Source organism: Alosa pseudoharengus, unplaced genomic scaffold (assembly GCF_046254945.1).
Source record: "Alosa pseudoharengus isolate Yale_2024_CS ecotype anadromous, Long Island Sound unplaced genomic scaffold, YU_APseudo_1.1 YU_APseudo_1.1_scf_1, whole genome shotgun sequence".
Lineage (NCBI taxonomy): Eukaryota > Metazoa > Chordata > Actinopteri > Clupeiformes > Clupeidae > Alosa > Alosa pseudoharengus.
In genome coordinates, this window is record NW_027468564.1 from 19,757,582 (window position 1) to 19,773,328 (window position 15,747).

The 15,747-nt window shown below is 42.8% G+C and overlaps 8 protein-coding genes across 8 annotated transcripts; 2 read left to right on the top strand and 6 right to left on the bottom strand.

The window, feature by feature from the left end:
* The first annotated feature begins 607 nt into the window (after positions 1-607).
* On the top strand, positions 608-1,181 carry LOC143122740 (histone H2B-like). Its single transcript, XM_076283587.1, has one exon. The coding sequence runs from the start codon at positions 713-715 to the stop codon at positions 1,085-1,087; it is 375 nt and encodes a 124-aa protein (XP_076139702.1). The 5' UTR covers positions 608-712; the 3' UTR covers positions 1,088-1,181.
* Positions 1,182-1,610: 429 nt separating this feature from the next.
* LOC143122735 (histone H3) lies at positions 1,611-2,045 on the bottom strand. The gene has a single exon (XM_076283572.1). It carries the CDS (start codon positions 2,032-2,034, stop codon positions 1,624-1,626), a length of 411 nt encoding a protein of 136 aa, XP_076139687.1. The 5' UTR covers positions 2,035-2,045; the 3' UTR covers positions 1,611-1,623.
* Positions 2,046-2,917: 872 nt separating this feature from the next.
* Positions 2,918-12,824, bottom strand: LOC143122726 (uncharacterized). The gene is made up of 3 exons (XM_076283545.1): positions 12,451-12,824; positions 11,625-11,630; positions 2,918-3,335 (listed from the first exon to the last, which is right to left on the bottom strand). The coding sequence occupies exons 1-3, from the start codon at positions 12,822-12,824 to the stop codon at positions 2,936-2,938; spliced, it is 780 nt and encodes a 259-aa protein (XP_076139660.1). The 3' UTR covers positions 2,918-2,935.
* LOC143122729 (histone H1-like) lies at positions 3,907-4,521 on the bottom strand. Its single transcript, XM_076283559.1, has one exon. It carries the CDS (start codon positions 4,519-4,521, stop codon positions 3,907-3,909), a length of 615 nt encoding a protein of 204 aa, XP_076139674.1.
* On the bottom strand, positions 7,920-8,539 carry LOC143126925 (histone H4). The gene has a single exon (XM_076288300.1). The coding sequence runs from the start codon at positions 8,520-8,522 to the stop codon at positions 8,211-8,213; it is 312 nt and encodes a 103-aa protein (XP_076144415.1). The 5' UTR covers positions 8,523-8,539; the 3' UTR covers positions 7,920-8,210.
* Positions 9,482-10,425, top strand: LOC143127052 (histone H2B-like). The gene has a single exon (XM_076288388.1). The coding sequence runs from the start codon at positions 9,482-9,484 to the stop codon at positions 9,854-9,856; it is 375 nt and encodes a 124-aa protein (XP_076144503.1). The 3' UTR covers positions 9,857-10,425.
* On the bottom strand, positions 10,598-11,101 carry LOC143127150 (histone H3). The gene has a single exon (XM_076288496.1). It carries the CDS (start codon positions 11,099-11,101, stop codon positions 10,691-10,693), a length of 411 nt encoding a protein of 136 aa, XP_076144611.1. The 3' UTR covers positions 10,598-10,690.
* A 452-nt stretch (positions 12,825-13,276) lies between the features above and the next one.
* LOC143127226 (histone H1-like) lies at positions 13,277-14,105 on the bottom strand. The gene has a single exon (XM_076288606.1). It carries the CDS (start codon positions 14,076-14,078, stop codon positions 13,458-13,460), a length of 621 nt encoding a protein of 206 aa, XP_076144721.1. The 5' UTR covers positions 14,079-14,105; the 3' UTR covers positions 13,277-13,457.
* Between the last annotated feature and the right edge of the window lie 1,642 nt (positions 14,106-15,747).

Consider the following 15,747-nt stretch of genomic DNA (forward strand, 5'->3'; position numbering starts at 1 on the left):
CTATCATAGTAGATCACAACTGATCAGAAATTACTTTGCTTTGCTCTTTGCATTTAACCATTTTTTTGGTTCTTCCTCTTCGCCCCCCACCTCGTATAATTATCCTCTCAAATACAGTGCCTTGCAAAAGTATTCACCTCCATGCTAACGTTGACTAAAAAAAGGATTAAAAAAATTGGGAATTGATCTTAACACCATGCCAAGTATGGTGATGGATGTGTGATGATGTGGGGCTTTTTTAAATTCAAAAGGCCAAGGGAACTTTATCAGGATGCATATTCTGGATCCATGAAATAACTGACATTTAAAAAATAAAAGGTCAGTTTTGTTGCGCAAACGTTAATGATTCGACAAATGCGCCAAAGTGACTGGACACTTGCAATCAAGTATTGTAACGCTTAATGCGAAACTTTGGCATACATTTCGAAGGATTCCCTTCCTCAACATGAACATTGCAGCAAAGTAAACAAAGGAAGGCGGTGTGCTACAACTGATGTTCTGTGGGTGGTGCTAGCCTTCTCACAATGACTGCCCCTTCGATACAAAATGACCAATCATGTTTGGGTATTTGGTTTCGGAGCGTTATGAAAGGGCAATCTGGTCGTGGGTGTGTCTAGCGATCTAGACTCAAATTTACATAGAAACCGGAATATATACCAGATAACTTCATTGACTTCACACTTTTAAAATTTGTTGTTTACGAGAAATTATAATGCCTGATCCAGCAAAGCCAGCCCCAAAAAAGGGATCAAAGAAAGCCGTGACCAAGACGGCAGCAAAGGGAGGAAAGAAGCGCAGAAAGTCCAGGAAGGAGAGCTATGCCATCTACGTGTACAAGGTCCTGAAGCAGGTCCACCCTGACACCGGTATTTCCTCCAAGGCGATGGGCATCATGAACTCTTTCGTGAACGACATCTTTGAGCGCATCGCTGGTGAGGCTTCCCGCTTAGCTCACTACAACAAGCGCTCCACCATCTCTTCTAGGGAGATCCAGACCGCAGTGCGTCTGCTTCTGCCCGGTGAGCTGGCCAAGCACGCCGTGTCCGAAGGAACCAAGGCCGTCACCAAGTACACCAGCTCTAAGTAAAGCCGAATTATAAACTCGGTCCAATCCAACGGCTCTTTTAAGAGCCACTCACCTTCTCTTACGAAAGTAATTCCAATATAACGATCAACTGAAATTGATACTTGTGCCGTCAGTCTTCATTTTAGAAAAATGTATTTACGCTTCAAAAAAATTTACTGGCAGCGCAGTATGTGTATTTCCGAGGTTGCGCACTATCTTTTGTAGGCTATTCAGTTATTACATGTAGTGTCCTAATTAAGTCCCTCTCCAATGAAACTTGGAGACATACGAAACCTGAGGCTTTTTGTTGTGAAACTGGGTTAGTTCTCATTGTACTACTATGTATTTATTCGGAAGAGACCTGTCTATTGAGTCCGAAACACAAAGCAGTGTGCAATGTTCAACTTGCTAACTGTACACATTATGAGTGGGGTTTATTACCAGACCATTGCTGGCAATGAACACTGAATACCTTAATGCAGTTTTCGGAAAATAGCTTTTTTGAATGTTTGGGTGGCTCTTAAAAGAGCCATTACATTTTCAGGTTCAGATTTAATTTAAGCACGCTCCCCACGGATACGACGAGCCAGCTGGATGTCTTTGGGCATGATGGTGACCCTCTTGGCGTGGATGGCGCACAAGTTGGTGTCCTCGAACAGACCGACCAGGTAAGCCTCGCTGGCCTCCTGGAGAGCCATGACAGCAGAACTCTGGAAGCGCAGATCAGTTTTGAAATCCTGGGCGATTTCTCTGACCAGGCGCTGGAAGGGAAGCTTGCGAATCAGCAGCTCAGTGGACTTCTGATAACGACGGATCTCTCTCAGAGCCACGGTTCCAGGCCTGTAACGGTGAGGCTTCTTCACGCCACCGGTCGCTGGTGCGCTTTTACGCGCAGCTTTAGTGGCGAGCTGCTTCCTCGGAGCCTTGCCTCCGGTGGATTTACGGGCTGTCTGCTTGGTCCTGGCCATTGCTACGTATTCTTCGGGTTTGAAGGGTATAAACACAATTGCGGAACGTGGGTATATATAGCATACAGTCTTAGCCTGCCCCCCTGTGTACGTCAGGTGGTTGGTCTCCGCTGATTGGTCTTCCTAGTTCCCTCCGAGTGGCGCCTGAAATTCAAAATACAAAGCCCAACCTCTAAAATGGCCTCGATCATTGTGTTGATTCACTACGCACAAAACACTTTTAATATAAATTAGAAATAAATACACTTAAACATTGCCTCTGTCAGTGCAAATGAAAAAAACATTAAAAATTGACATACAAAATAACATGTTAGCTAGCGTGTACAACCACAACCACAAATACTTGAGGTAGCCTGTATCTGCTAAATTTGGGCCTTCAAATACGTTTACCATTACCATTGATGTTTTTTTTATTATTATTATTTAAATAATGTGTCTAAATGGCAGGGCATCGTCATATTTGGATACATTGTATTTATCATATTGCACTATATTTCTTCTATTATGTGCGTGCACGTGTGTGGAAGATAGGGTGGGTGAGAATGTGTGTGCGTGGGTGGTTCAGTTTGAATACATTTATTTTACATTTATTAAATTCATTTATTGAATGCGCCTTTGGGAATGCTTTCGCTGTGTCCCGTGCAATGACTCATAATTTGTTAAATATTTTTATTATTTAACAATTGTCTTTTGTAAATCTGCTGGAGTAGACAGTACCTTTGTGGTTGATATTTTAGGGTAGGGATGAGTGTGGCCAGTTATTAATCCTGACTGAAAGGGCTCCTATTTCTAATATTTTGACATTTCAGATTACATAGTAGTCAATTTGGAAATCACTTTTAAAAGTATTTGGGTGGCTCTTAAAAGAGCCTTTGTTTTTTTTCAGTCGGAGGGAGCAGGTTTACTTGGACTTCTCAGTCTTCTTGGGCAGCAGCACGGCCTGGATGTTAGGCAGCACACCACCCTGAGCGATGGTCACTCCGCCGAGCAGCTTGTTCAACTCCTCGTCGTTACGCACAGCCAGTTGCAGATGGCGGGGAATGATACGCGTCTTCTTGTTGTCACGGGCAGCGTTACCGGCCAACTCCAGGATCTCAGCTGTCAGGTACTCTAGAACAGCGGCCAAGTAGACCGGTGCACCAGCGCCGACACGCTGGGCATAGTTGCCTTTACGCAGCAGCCTGTGCACACGGCCAACGGGGAACTGAAGTCCAGCCCTGGATGAACGAGTCTTGGCCTTGGCTCTGGCCTTTCCACCGGTTTTACCTCTACCGCTCATGATTTCTTTGTTTGGCGCTTGTCTGAATGGACGAATGGTAATGCCTTACTAGCCATGTCTAATATAGCATACCACCGCGGGGTAAGTCAGTTCCTCATTGGCTGAGAACGTAATGCTGATAGCCAATCAGCGTGTAGTTCGCTGTGTGATATCATTTTGAGTTCTATTTGGCCCGTATAGATTTTTCCTTTCAGCGCGATCACAAAAAATCCCTGTTTAGCTAAAAGAAAGTGTCGAGAGGGTTTATTTAACCACAGTAAAACATCTAAGCTCTCTGTGTTCACTGGCACAATATAACAAGCTAAAGTGGTTGTGTGTTGCAAGGTTTTTGGGTATTTTGTGATACATTTGTTACTGTTACAATGTATTATGCCTTATGGTTGTGTGTTGCGACATTTGGAATATTTTGTATCATGATGGGAAGCAAGCAACTACTTTTTTTAGGAAAAGGACCACTCACTGGCACGTGTTGTGCAGGTTACAATAATTGAAATATGTGTAGCTAACCAGCAGATTCTGATGGAATAAACGCATTCAAAGAACTTTTGGGCGGCTCTTAAAAGAGCCGTTATGTAAGCGAGCAAACGTTAAATTTACTTCTTCTTGGGTGCAGCCTTTTTGGGCTTAGCAGCTTTAGGCTTGGCCGCTTTGGGTTTCGCTGCCTTGGCTTTCTTGGGGCTCTTCGCTGCCTTCTTGGGTGCAGCGGGCTTCTTGGCCTTCTTAGGGCTCTTCGTTGCCTTTTTCGGTGTGACGGGCTTCTTGGCTGCTTTCTTAGGAGACTTTTTAGCGGCAGTCGGTTTCTTGGCTGCTGCCTTCTTGGGTTTCTTTGCCGCTGCGGGTTTCTTCGCGGCTGGCTTCTTGGCTTTAGGTGCTGCCTTCTTTGCGGGCTCCTTCTTTGGCTCTGCCTTCGCCTTGTTCAGCTTGAAAGAGCCAGATGCGCCGGTCCCTTTGGTCTGGACCAGAGTCCCCTTTGTTACAAGACTCTTAATGGTCACCTTGACACGAGCGTTGTTCTTTTCCACGTCGTATCCACCAGCCGCCAAAGCCTTCTTCAGTGCAGCCAGAGAAACCCCTTTCCTCTCTTTGGAGGCAGAGATCGCCTTAACGACGAGCTCGCCCACACTTGGCCCAGTTCTCTTGGGCCGGGGCGCCTTCTTCTTGGGTGCCTTTGCTGGGGCTGCCGCGGGGGTTGGAGCAGCTTCTGCCATTATATCGTTTAGGTTTTACGCACAGATTACTCGAGACGAAACCTAGAATGAATGACTGGTAGAACTGGTGGGCTGGTCTTAAAACAAACATGAGAACCATTTAGACTCCGCAGACAGAGCGGGCATGTCTGTGGCGAAGATATCGCTTGTGTTTTCTCCCCTCACTTTTTGTAACGAATATAAGTAACGATACAACATTTCCCAACAAGTCTATGTCTGCTGTAAAGAGCACATCGTACAGTTTATAATGAATATATGGGTGCGCATGTTTGTTATTTATTCTTGTTGCAACGAACTAAGAACTTTGGGCGTCTAGGTGGAGTGGTCTCAGCCAGTCTTAGTTTTACGAGGAAAACATGCACATAATTATAATAAAACCCTGCAATACCCCAACAAAAAAGTGCCAAAGATCAAGATATCAGCCTCAGTAACGTGTAAAAGCCAATGACAATGTAGTTTTTGTGAATCTGTACTTTACAAACGGGAGCTTTTTAGACACAGTGAAACACAGTTGACATACCTGCACCAGACGCATGCATACCATATAAGTCTATATCTCACACGACCAAGTAATGGTAAATATAAGTTATGTGGTGATATGTGGCTTGTGTTCTATGAATAGACAATCTGCAATCTATTTAGGGTTAAGGTAACATTGTGTATCAGGCTTATGCTGTTAAAATAGTATTGCTTTGTGAAAGCATGCGTTGATGGGATGGCTGAGACATCTTTGAATGTTTTTGTCATATAGCTGTAGAAAAAAATAAGACCACGGAAAATTTGAATATGTAAAATAACAGAATTTAGACAAAGTATTTGGGTTATATGTAATTTTGTTGGATATGTATTTGGCAGATGCTTTCCCCAAAGGTGTCTTACGGCAATAGAATAACAGCAGTGACAGAATAATACAACTATGCAGAATCTCAGACAGAATCCCCCTCCAATGGGGCTCTCTCTCCTTCTTCCTCAAACAGGGCCACACTAAACTTTAAAAAATGAAAAGTCAGAGCTGTCTAATTTATCAAGCCATATTATGTTACAATTACATAAAACAGTCTAGTATTGAATTAAACAGAACCTTATTGTGTTCAAACAGTCATTCCAATTGAGTAATCCTTTTTTTCTGATTGAATCAAGGTAAGCGTATATATTGGGGACAAAAGGAAAAGAGGCTTTGTCACCACAAAACATGAAATTAAACAAACTCATATCATGTCTTTCAAACACAATGTAATTACATTGAACTGACATGTTTTGACACAGCAATGCATTTATCCATCTGAATCATGTAAGTTCAATGTGAAGCACCTACGTATAGGCTAACCAGTGAGGTAAATTAACACACACTTTAAAAAATACCACAGACATTGTTGTGTGGCAATAAATTATATATTTCTATCTGAAGTGAAAGATAATGAGAGTATACTACACTCACACAACTGATTTTCAGTTGTTCACAACTGTTAAAACACATTTGTAAAAAACCTTCCAAATGTGTCTTATATTGGTTGTGTTGCTACTGAACCAGTGAGGTAAATTAACACACACTTTAAAAAATGAAACGTCAGGGCTGTCCAATTTATTGTGTTACAATTACATGAAACAGTCTAGTTTTAGCTGAAACACATCCTTATTTTGTTCAAATAGTCATTCCAATTCAGTAATCCACTTTTTCTAATTGAATTATAGGTAAGCATTTATACTGGGGGAAAAAAGGAAAACATGGTTGTGGCACCACATATTCAGCATGTTTCATTTTAAGACTTCACCTTGAAGTTTTAAATATCAAAGTTATCATCCTTTAACATTGATGTTGCAACACTAATGAATGCCTTTCTCAGTACATGCCACCAGTGTAACGCAATCACATTGAAATTAAATGAATATTTCATGTAGGCCTAAGCTTAATACATGTTATGTTGATTACTTGATCAAATTGGGTTATCACACAGCATGAATCAATTAGAAATGCTGGACTTATTCTAAAACATTTCATTTATGTGCAACCAATGTACACAATAATCAAGTAAATCCAGCGATTTTATTTGTTCAGTGTAGGCTGATATGTTGCTGTGTCTACTCTACACCTCAACTGAATATAATCCCAGAGTGAATTTGCATGGCCCTATACTCCAAAATGGTGTGAACACAAATGGATTTGAACTTTTTATCATTTTTAAATGTATATTTCCTTTCTTCTCCACTGAATTGAGTTAAAAATGCCTTTAACAAAAAATACCACCGACATTGTTGTGTGGCAATAAAATATATATTTCTATCTGAAGTGAAAGATGAAGAGAGTATACTACACTCATGGATTATGAACTTTCGGGCCCCTGGGCCCAGATGTATTAAGGGCCCCCCACTTATTGTCGTATATGTGGGAGGGGGGGTTTGGGGGTCCTCCCCCAGAAAATTATCTTGCAATTTTGTAACACACACTTTGCATAACTGTAGGCACAATGGCTATTATTTACACTATTTTGCTGACTACTCTCTGGCACACTTTCTCATGTGAAAACTGTTTTAGATAATTAGTTCACTTTGCAATCAGCCTAAGCACTATAAATAAGCCACAGGTAATGCACAATGGGTACAATGGAGTGAGCAGGAAGAGTGAGAAGAGAAAGAAATAGCCCTTTTACAGACAAAAAAACAGTCTACATGTGGGGATATTGTCATGTCAGGCCTGGATACGTCATTCTAGAATATATTTTTCCCGGTTCCTTGGACTAGGACATTGCATGTGATGTAGACAGAATTTTGAGAGAGACGACCCGATGTAGACTGATTTGTTTTGTCTCAGTGAAATTGCTATTTTGTGTTTTGACTTGGAAAAACACACTTGTGTTTGTTTTGATGTGTGTAAATAAATACCAATACTTGAAGTTTGGATCCCTGTATGTTTACAGAACTATGACAAAAGTATGACCTCAAACTGACATAGTCTACCTTGTGCACAGAGAAAGCAAAAGCCAGATATGTTTTTTATTCAGACCATCAGTGTGTAGTTGGCACATTGTGTGCTTACTATTGTGATGGCTTGTGTTTACTGTTTGATACGAAAACACCATTTTTACGAAGGTGTGAAGAGTTAAGCAAGGTGTGTTAGCTTTTGCAAGAGAACTACAATGTTTTGCTGATTGGGTGAGAGGTTTTGCCATTTGTGTGTAGTTTTGCAAAAAAAGCCATAGTTACAAAAAATGTGCTTAAGCAATCAGAAAAAAACTGTAACTCTTCACACCTTCGTAAAAATTGTGTTTTTGTATCAAACAATAAACACAAGCCATAATGAGCACACAATGTGCCAACTACACACTGATGAATAAAACATATCTGGCTTTTGCTTTCTGTGTGCACAAGGTACATCTGGCTTTTGCTTTCTGTGTGCACAAGGTAGACTGTCAGTTTGAGGTCATACTTTTGTCATAGTTCTGTAAACATACAGGGATCCAAACTTCAAGTATTGGTGTTTATTTACACACATCAAAACTAACACAAGTGTGTTTTTCCAAGTCAAAACACAAAATAGCAATTAGCACATATTACCAACAGGAAACTGTTTGGAAATGGGGCGTTAGTAGTTGAATTCATAACTCGCATTACCCTTGGCATAAAGCTTTTAAAATTAATTGGGTGGCTCTTAAAAGAGCCTTTTGGTCAAAGTTAAGGGAGAGTTCTGATCTTTAACCACCAAACCCGTACAGAGTACGACCCTGGCGTTTCAGAGCATAAACGACGTCCATGGCTGTCACGGTCTTTCTCTTGGCGTGCTCGGTGTAGGTGACGGCATCACGGATCACATTCTCCAGGAAAACCTTCAACACCCCACGAGTTTCCTCGTAGATAAGGCCAGAAATACGCTTCACACCACCACGGCGAGCAAGGCGGCGGATAGCGGGCTTTGTGATACCCTGGATGTTATCGCGGAGAACCTTGCGGTGACGCTTTGCGCCGCCCTTTCCAAGGCCTTTGCCTCCTTTACCTCTACCAGACATGGTTATATCTTCTTACGATTGGGAGTTGGACGAATATGTAAAGACAAGTTTCACAACTCGTACTAGTTCCTATAGAGAGGACGTTGGTGAAAACTACTAAACGCTGTCCCTCCTTTTTGTGAATGGAGACTGCGCAGACATTTAGTCGAGTAGCCTACGTCACAAAAAAACGCCCACCCCGACCTCACTACGAATGAAAGTAGGAACGACATTGATACTTTGTACAACTATAATAGTGATTCAATGATTCAAAAGAACAGTCGCACGTCCTAACTGCAATTCCAAACCATTTGCTTACAGCAGGAAATATTAACCAGTTCTGCGTGTTGCAAAATAAATATCTAAGAGGGAATTTGAAACTGATCGTCCCAGAGACCCCTCGTTAGTCAGGTTCCTAAACCCAGGTGTTGCACCCATTGTTGGCGCTTTGATTCAATGTTAGCTTTTTTTGTCTCAAATCTTTTCCTAAGCCTAGCTGGCATCCTTTTAATCATTGTTTTTGTCTACACCTTCTGATCTAAAAAAGGCTGAATTTTCTCCCAAAATCCAAACTTATAGAAGTTAAAGTAAAATCAACACTTCTTTTCATTATTGTTATAGTTATTAGTACTTATTAGTTATCAATTATTGTTATTTACAAGTTAGTTAAAGTGTATTTGGCATAGGCAATTCACATTCATAAACATTCTGAGTTGGAATGACCCAAAATGCCTATTTTAAAAGGTCAGATTCAATAGTGCACATAGTGGGCACTATGTTCTTGGTCGAGGGGAAAAAATGCGGGAACTTGAAAACAAACAACGAGGAGAAGAGTTGTGGGTGGGTTGTCAGTTTAAAAGTTAACCAATCCTACTTCGCTTTTTGATGTTAAGGGGTGTGACTGCGACACGGGAAATAATTTCCATACAAGTTGATATAAATAGAGCGAACAACCCCTCAACTTGCCATATCTTTAGAAGATGCCTGAACCAGCGAAGCCAGCGCCCAAGAAGGGCTCAAAGAAAGCCGTAACTAAAACGACGGGGAAGGGAGGGAAGAAGCGCAGAAAGTCCAGGAAGGAGAGCTATGCCATCTACGTGTACAAAGTCTTGAAACAGGTCCACCCCGACACCGGAATCTCGTCCAAGGCGATGGGTATCATGAACTCGTTCGTGAACGACATTTTCGAGCGCATTGGAGGTGAGGCCTCCCGCTTGGCTCACTACAACAAGAGGTCCACCATCACCTCCAGGGAGATCCAGACCGCAGTGCGTCTGCTTCTGCCCGGTGAGCTGGCCAAGCACGCCGTCTCCGAGGGAACCAAGGCCGTTACGAAGTACACCAGCTCCAAGTAGAGCCGAATTAACAGCTCATTCCAGTCTAAAGGCTCTTTTAAGAGCCACCCATATTCTCTTTGAAAAGAAATTTCAATGTAAACATGAATGCACTACATTCACCCACGTGACATAACAATAAAGTTGATTCTAATGTAAAGAGTAGATTGCGCAGAATAAATAGTGTAGGTAAGGTCTAAGAATCTTTTATTTGCAAAATGTGTGGCTTTGTTAACCAACCGAGCCAGCAACAACACAGAGCAGACCACATCTTTCAAAAATTAGAGTTTGTAAAGTCAAGCCAAGATCAGAGCCTAAGAAACGCACCCTAGCGGGTCTGGCTTGATTACATGGACTGCAACTAAAGTGAATAGCCTCAGCCTTTTCTACGGTGTTAGTCGCGTTATGCATTAGGTCATGTTTTTTGCATTTTTTTCATGTGCAATTATTTTCTTAGCGGAGAAAATTGACATTCCAATCATGACTCAGGATAAAATTGAAACTACAACACATATAGGCTATTCAAATCTTACGAGCAGAGCGGTGCTGTTAGAAGGGTATATTGGAAAATCTGAAATGTAAGATAGGCCGACATGTCACTGAGCAGTTGTCCAAAATATACACCGGAAAATTACATCGTTTTGTATAGGCCCTACCGTTCGAACAATTACATTGAGCAAGCTCAGAGAGCACCCACGCTGTTAGCATTTTCACCGTCAAATACCCCAACGTACATTCTAGATTTACTGGTAGGACGCTTACTAGATCAAATAACTGGAAGTAGGCTTTTCATGTATACATTTGAGTGGCTCTTAAAAGAGCCTTTGGTCATTTCTATTCCTGATTTCGATTCATTTAGGCACGTTCTCCACGGATACGACGAGCCAGCTGGATGTCTTTAGGCATGATAGTAACTCTCTTGGCGTGGATGGCGCAAAGGTTTGTGTCCTCGAACAGACCGACCAGGTAAGCCTCGCTAGCCTCCTGAAGAGCCATGACAGCGGAACTCTGGAAGCGCAGGTCGGTCTTGAAGTCCTGAGCAATTTCCCTGACCAGACGCTGGAAGGGCAGCTTGCGGATCAGCAGCTCAGTGGACTTCTGGTAACGACGGATCTCTCTCAGAGCCACGGTTCCAGGCCTGTAACGGTGAGGCTTCTTCACGCCACCGGTCGCTGGTGCGCTTTTACGCGCAGCCTTGGTGGCGAGCTGCTTCCGCGGAGCCTTGCCTCCGGTGGATTTACGGGCTGTCTGCTTGGTTCTGGCCATCTCTTCAGTATGAAATGTGTGAGAATATGAGGGTTAAGGGAAACTTAAGGCATTATGTCTGACCCTGCCCCCACGAGTAGGCCTACGTCAGGGTGTTGGTTTCCGCTGATTGGACTTTCTGATTCCTTCCGCCTGGCGCCTGAAATTCAAAATGCAAGCCCAACCCTATAGAATGTTTTTTTAGAAAAGCCTTTCGCTGTACATTTCGATGTAAATAAAACAAATAGTTTGCTCTTAAATATGCCATCGTCGACACATAATGGTTACTTAATGGCCAGCGAATGCAAACATACATCATACCAAGTAGCCTAGTTTGTAGGCCTACCCGCTAAATTTACGATTTCAAATGAAAAGCTTCTAAATCGGTCTGACCACTTTCCTTTTAAATTAATATTTTTATCAGGCTCCGATAGGTGTAGTCAGAGACTTTGTAAAGAGGAGACACATCACTCAAAAATCTTCCATAGAAATGCATGGGGTTAGTTTGTAACGTCAATATGGCCGTTGTCTACACATATCCCACCCCTTCCTCGCAAAACGTCGACATGCGAATACATTGAGCCGATCATGTGGTGTTATGTGTATATATTGAGCCAATCATATGGTGTGTTGTGAAGACATCTTCCCAATCATGTGTTGTGAACTCGCCGCTGGAGCAAGATTGGTGTCGTGAAGCCTTGCGCACGCGCATTTCTGCTGAATAGGATTCCCGACGAGTGCCCAAAAAGCGTTCCCAGATAGCAAAGGGGCGTTGAATCCACGTTTGTTTGAAGCGGCGGAGGTTGATTCAACGCGGATTCAACGCCCCTGTGCTATCAGGGTTGCTATATGGCCGCCGAGTGGAGGGACTTGCCTTAAAGGACTTTGGTGTAGTCTACAAATCAATTTTTCAAACCATCAAGGGAGCGGTATGTAGTGGGTAGGCCCATATGCACTAGATTTACAATTTCAGATATCTTGAATTTCCCCTTGGGGATCAATAAAGTATCTATCTATCTATGTGTTTGTAAACAAGAAATCGCACCCTTCCACAGGCCTAATATGCTTTTATCATTGGGATAATGCGATTACATGAGCTATGGTACATCATGCAGTCTACGGCCCCTGAACAATGGTGGTGACAAATAAAAAAGATCATATTAACAACCAGGTAACTATTGGCTAAGTGACTGATTGTTTTTGTCTATCCTTTTCTAAAGGGGATTGGGAATTAATGTGTGTTTGCGCCCGAATATGTGGGGCACTAAATATGACGTGTTATCATAGGCTACAAAAATATGGAGAAATAGATATTGGGTGGCTCTTAAAAGAGCCTTTGTTCCGCTGACTTCAGACAAGGGGCAGTTTACTTCGACTTCTCAGTCTTCTTGGGCAGTAGCACAGCCTGGATGTTAGGCAGCACACCTCCCTGAGCGATGGTCACTTTGCCGAGCAGTTTTTTCAACTCCTCGTCGTTACGGACAGCCAGCTGCAGATGACGAGGAATGATACGAGTCTTCTTGTTATCACGAGCAGCGTTCCCGGCCAACTCCAGAATCTCAGCTGTCAAATACTCAAACACAACAGCCAAATAGACCGGTGCACCAGCGCCGACGCGCTCGGCATAGTTGCCTTTACGCAGCAACCTGTGCACACGACCCACTGGGAACTGAAGTCCAGCCCTAGATGACCGAGTCTTGGCCTTGGCCCTAGCCTTGCCTCCAGTTTTGCCTCTGCTACTCATTTTAGTTAAAAAGATGATTGTCTTTGTTATTGACGTGAGCTCAGAGACCAGGGCTCCTATATTATAGCACACCAGCACGCTGATAATCGGTGTCTCAGTGGCTGAGGTGAAAATGCTGAGAGCCAATCAACGTGTAGCTGTGCACCCTCACTGTGATTTCTATTTGGCGCCTGCAGCACGTCGAACGTCGAAACGCCGAAATATTGGAATATAAATTACATCGAAGTTTCCAGAGATAAAAAAATTAAGTAGCCATAACGATTAGTATTAGGGCCACGCTTCATTTGGCGGCTTTTCTGTTAGTTTTGCGAACATAGTGACAATGCAATTAGCCTTATTAAATACGGTGAAGTCATGTGGTAAAATGTCGGATACTTTGTAACATGTTTGATGTTAGAATGTAAGAAAGTGCAATTGGCGTCTTAACGTCGAGCAGAAATCATGCAATAGACTCGATACATAAAGATCTTTAGTATTATAAATAGTGGTAAAGTAAATGGCTTCAGACGCTGATGAGTTACATATACAACACAAAGTGATCTTGGAATAGATGCATCAAAAAAGATTTGGTGGCTCTTAAAAGAGCCTTTTAGTACACCGTGATGATGCTGGCCGGAAGAATTTGCGAGACGTTTACTTCTTCTTGGGTGCAGCAGCCTTTTTGGGTTTGGCAGCTTTAGACTTAGCTGCCTTGGGTTTCACTGCCTTGACTTTCTTAGGGCTCTTCGTTGCTTTCTTGAGTGCCGCGGGCTTCTTGGCCTTCTTTGGGCTCTTCGTTGCCTTTTTGGGTTTTGGCGCAGCCGGCTTCTTGACTGCTTTCTTCGGGGACTTCTTGGTTGCTGCAGGTTTCTTCGCCGCTGCCTTCTTGGGCTTCTTTGCCGTAGCAGTTTTTTTCGCCGCTAGCTTCTTGGTTTTGGGTGCTGCCTTCTTCTTTGGTTCTGCCTTCGCCTTGTTCAGCTTGAACGAGCCGGATGCGCCGGTTCCTTTGGTCTGGACCAGAGTTCCCTTCGTTACCAAACTCTTGATGGCAAGCTTGACTCTGGCCTTGTTCTTTTCCACATCATATCCACCAGTCGCCAAAGCCTTCTTGAGCGCTGCAAGGGAGACGCCTTTCTTCTCTTTAGACGCAGCAATGGCCTTCACGACGAGCTCGCCTACGCTCGGGCCAGTTTTCTTCGGCCTGGGTGCTGCCTTCTTCTTCGGGGCTTTCGCCGGTACAGCCTCGATTGGTGCAGCTGGAGCAACTTCTGCCATTGTAGTATGATTCGTTATGAACACAGTAGTTCAGAGTGAATTATCCGTGAAGTGGGTTGGACTTAAACTCACCATGAGAACGTTTTAGACTCAGTCCCTTAAGCTCTCCATGGCTCTCTTCCGCGAGGCACTCGATTGTGTTTTCTGCTCTTGCATTTTGTTCAAATCGAAAGCAGTGAAACGAAATTATGACACTAAAAACACATTTATTCTAACAAACCCATCCTTTTCTCAAGACCGAACATCCCGAACTTTAATATCTGGTTATATACTCTTTACAAAAAGGAGTCAAACGCACAAGTCGGTGTGTGTGTCTAGGAATCCCTATTCATCTTGTATAACATTTGCATTTTGCATGCATATAAATAAGGAAATGATACGGTGTCCACTAAACAACCATCTTCGGCGAAAGAAATAATCTTTAGGAACTTGTACAGGACACAATACGTTCTCTTGCGTTGACAACTTGCTTTGAAACAACATCTGTTCTGACGATGTGAAACACACACGCCATGTCTGTTCAGTCGTTCAAGCCACGCACAATAGCCTACGCACTTACAAATTACAATGTTAAGTATTTCCTTACCACAAAGTCAACAAATCAGTGGACAAAGTAGGCTACTTTACTGCTGACCTCCACCCTGGTAGTAGCCTGGGTTAACAGTTTGGACTGAAAATCTGCAGGCTACGGTTCAGCTATGACAATAACTCCTTGATGACTGGATGCTTTGGCTGTAATCGCATAGGCTACCCAGTGTTTAATGCGTTATGCTTTCTGAAAAGCTCTGTTTCTTCACACTTTATGTGAAATTGAAAAGTGTAGCTGGAACCAGAATAGGCCTGTAAAGCTATCTCCGCGTTAACGACGATGGAGTAGCCTAGGCCCTATTACACACACATACACACACACACATATATATAGTCAAGCTGTTTTTTCATGCCATTTTATTTAATGTCTGTGTTTACTGAAAAATGAACCACAATCAAGTTATAAGTGATCATAATACATAGCTTGACAAAATATGTATTCATGAGATGAAAGGCATTTCTCTGTGACAGAAATTGAGGGAGATAAGTCAAAGTCAGTGTCTTCCCTTGAATTCATTCAAACTTAGCTGAAATCTCACTTAATATTGATCCAAAAGGTGCTATACAAATTCTTCCTTTTCTTCTTCTTCTGAGCAAGGCACCTAACCCCTCACTGCTCCCCGAGCGCTGCTGTTGTTGCAGGCAGGTCACTGTGCCAGTATTAGTGTGTCCTTCACCTCACTGTGTGTACACTGTGCTATGTGTGTTTCACTAATTCACGGATTGGGATAAATGCAGAGACCAAATTTCCCTCACGGGATCAAAAGAGCATACTTATACTAAGTAGCAGCAAAGTCCTTTTAGGCAAGTCCCTCCACTCGGCGGCCATATAGCAACGCTTTTTGGGCACTCATTGGGCATCCTATTCAGCAGAAATGCGTGTGCGCAAGGCTTCACGACACCAATCTTGTTCCAGCGGCAAGTTCACAACAAATGATTGGCAAGATGTCTTCACAACACACCATATGATTGGCTCAATGTATTCACATCACACCACATGATTGGCTCAATGTATTCACATGTCGACGTTTTGCTGAGGGAAGGGTGGGATATGTGTAGACAACGTTACAAACTAACCCCA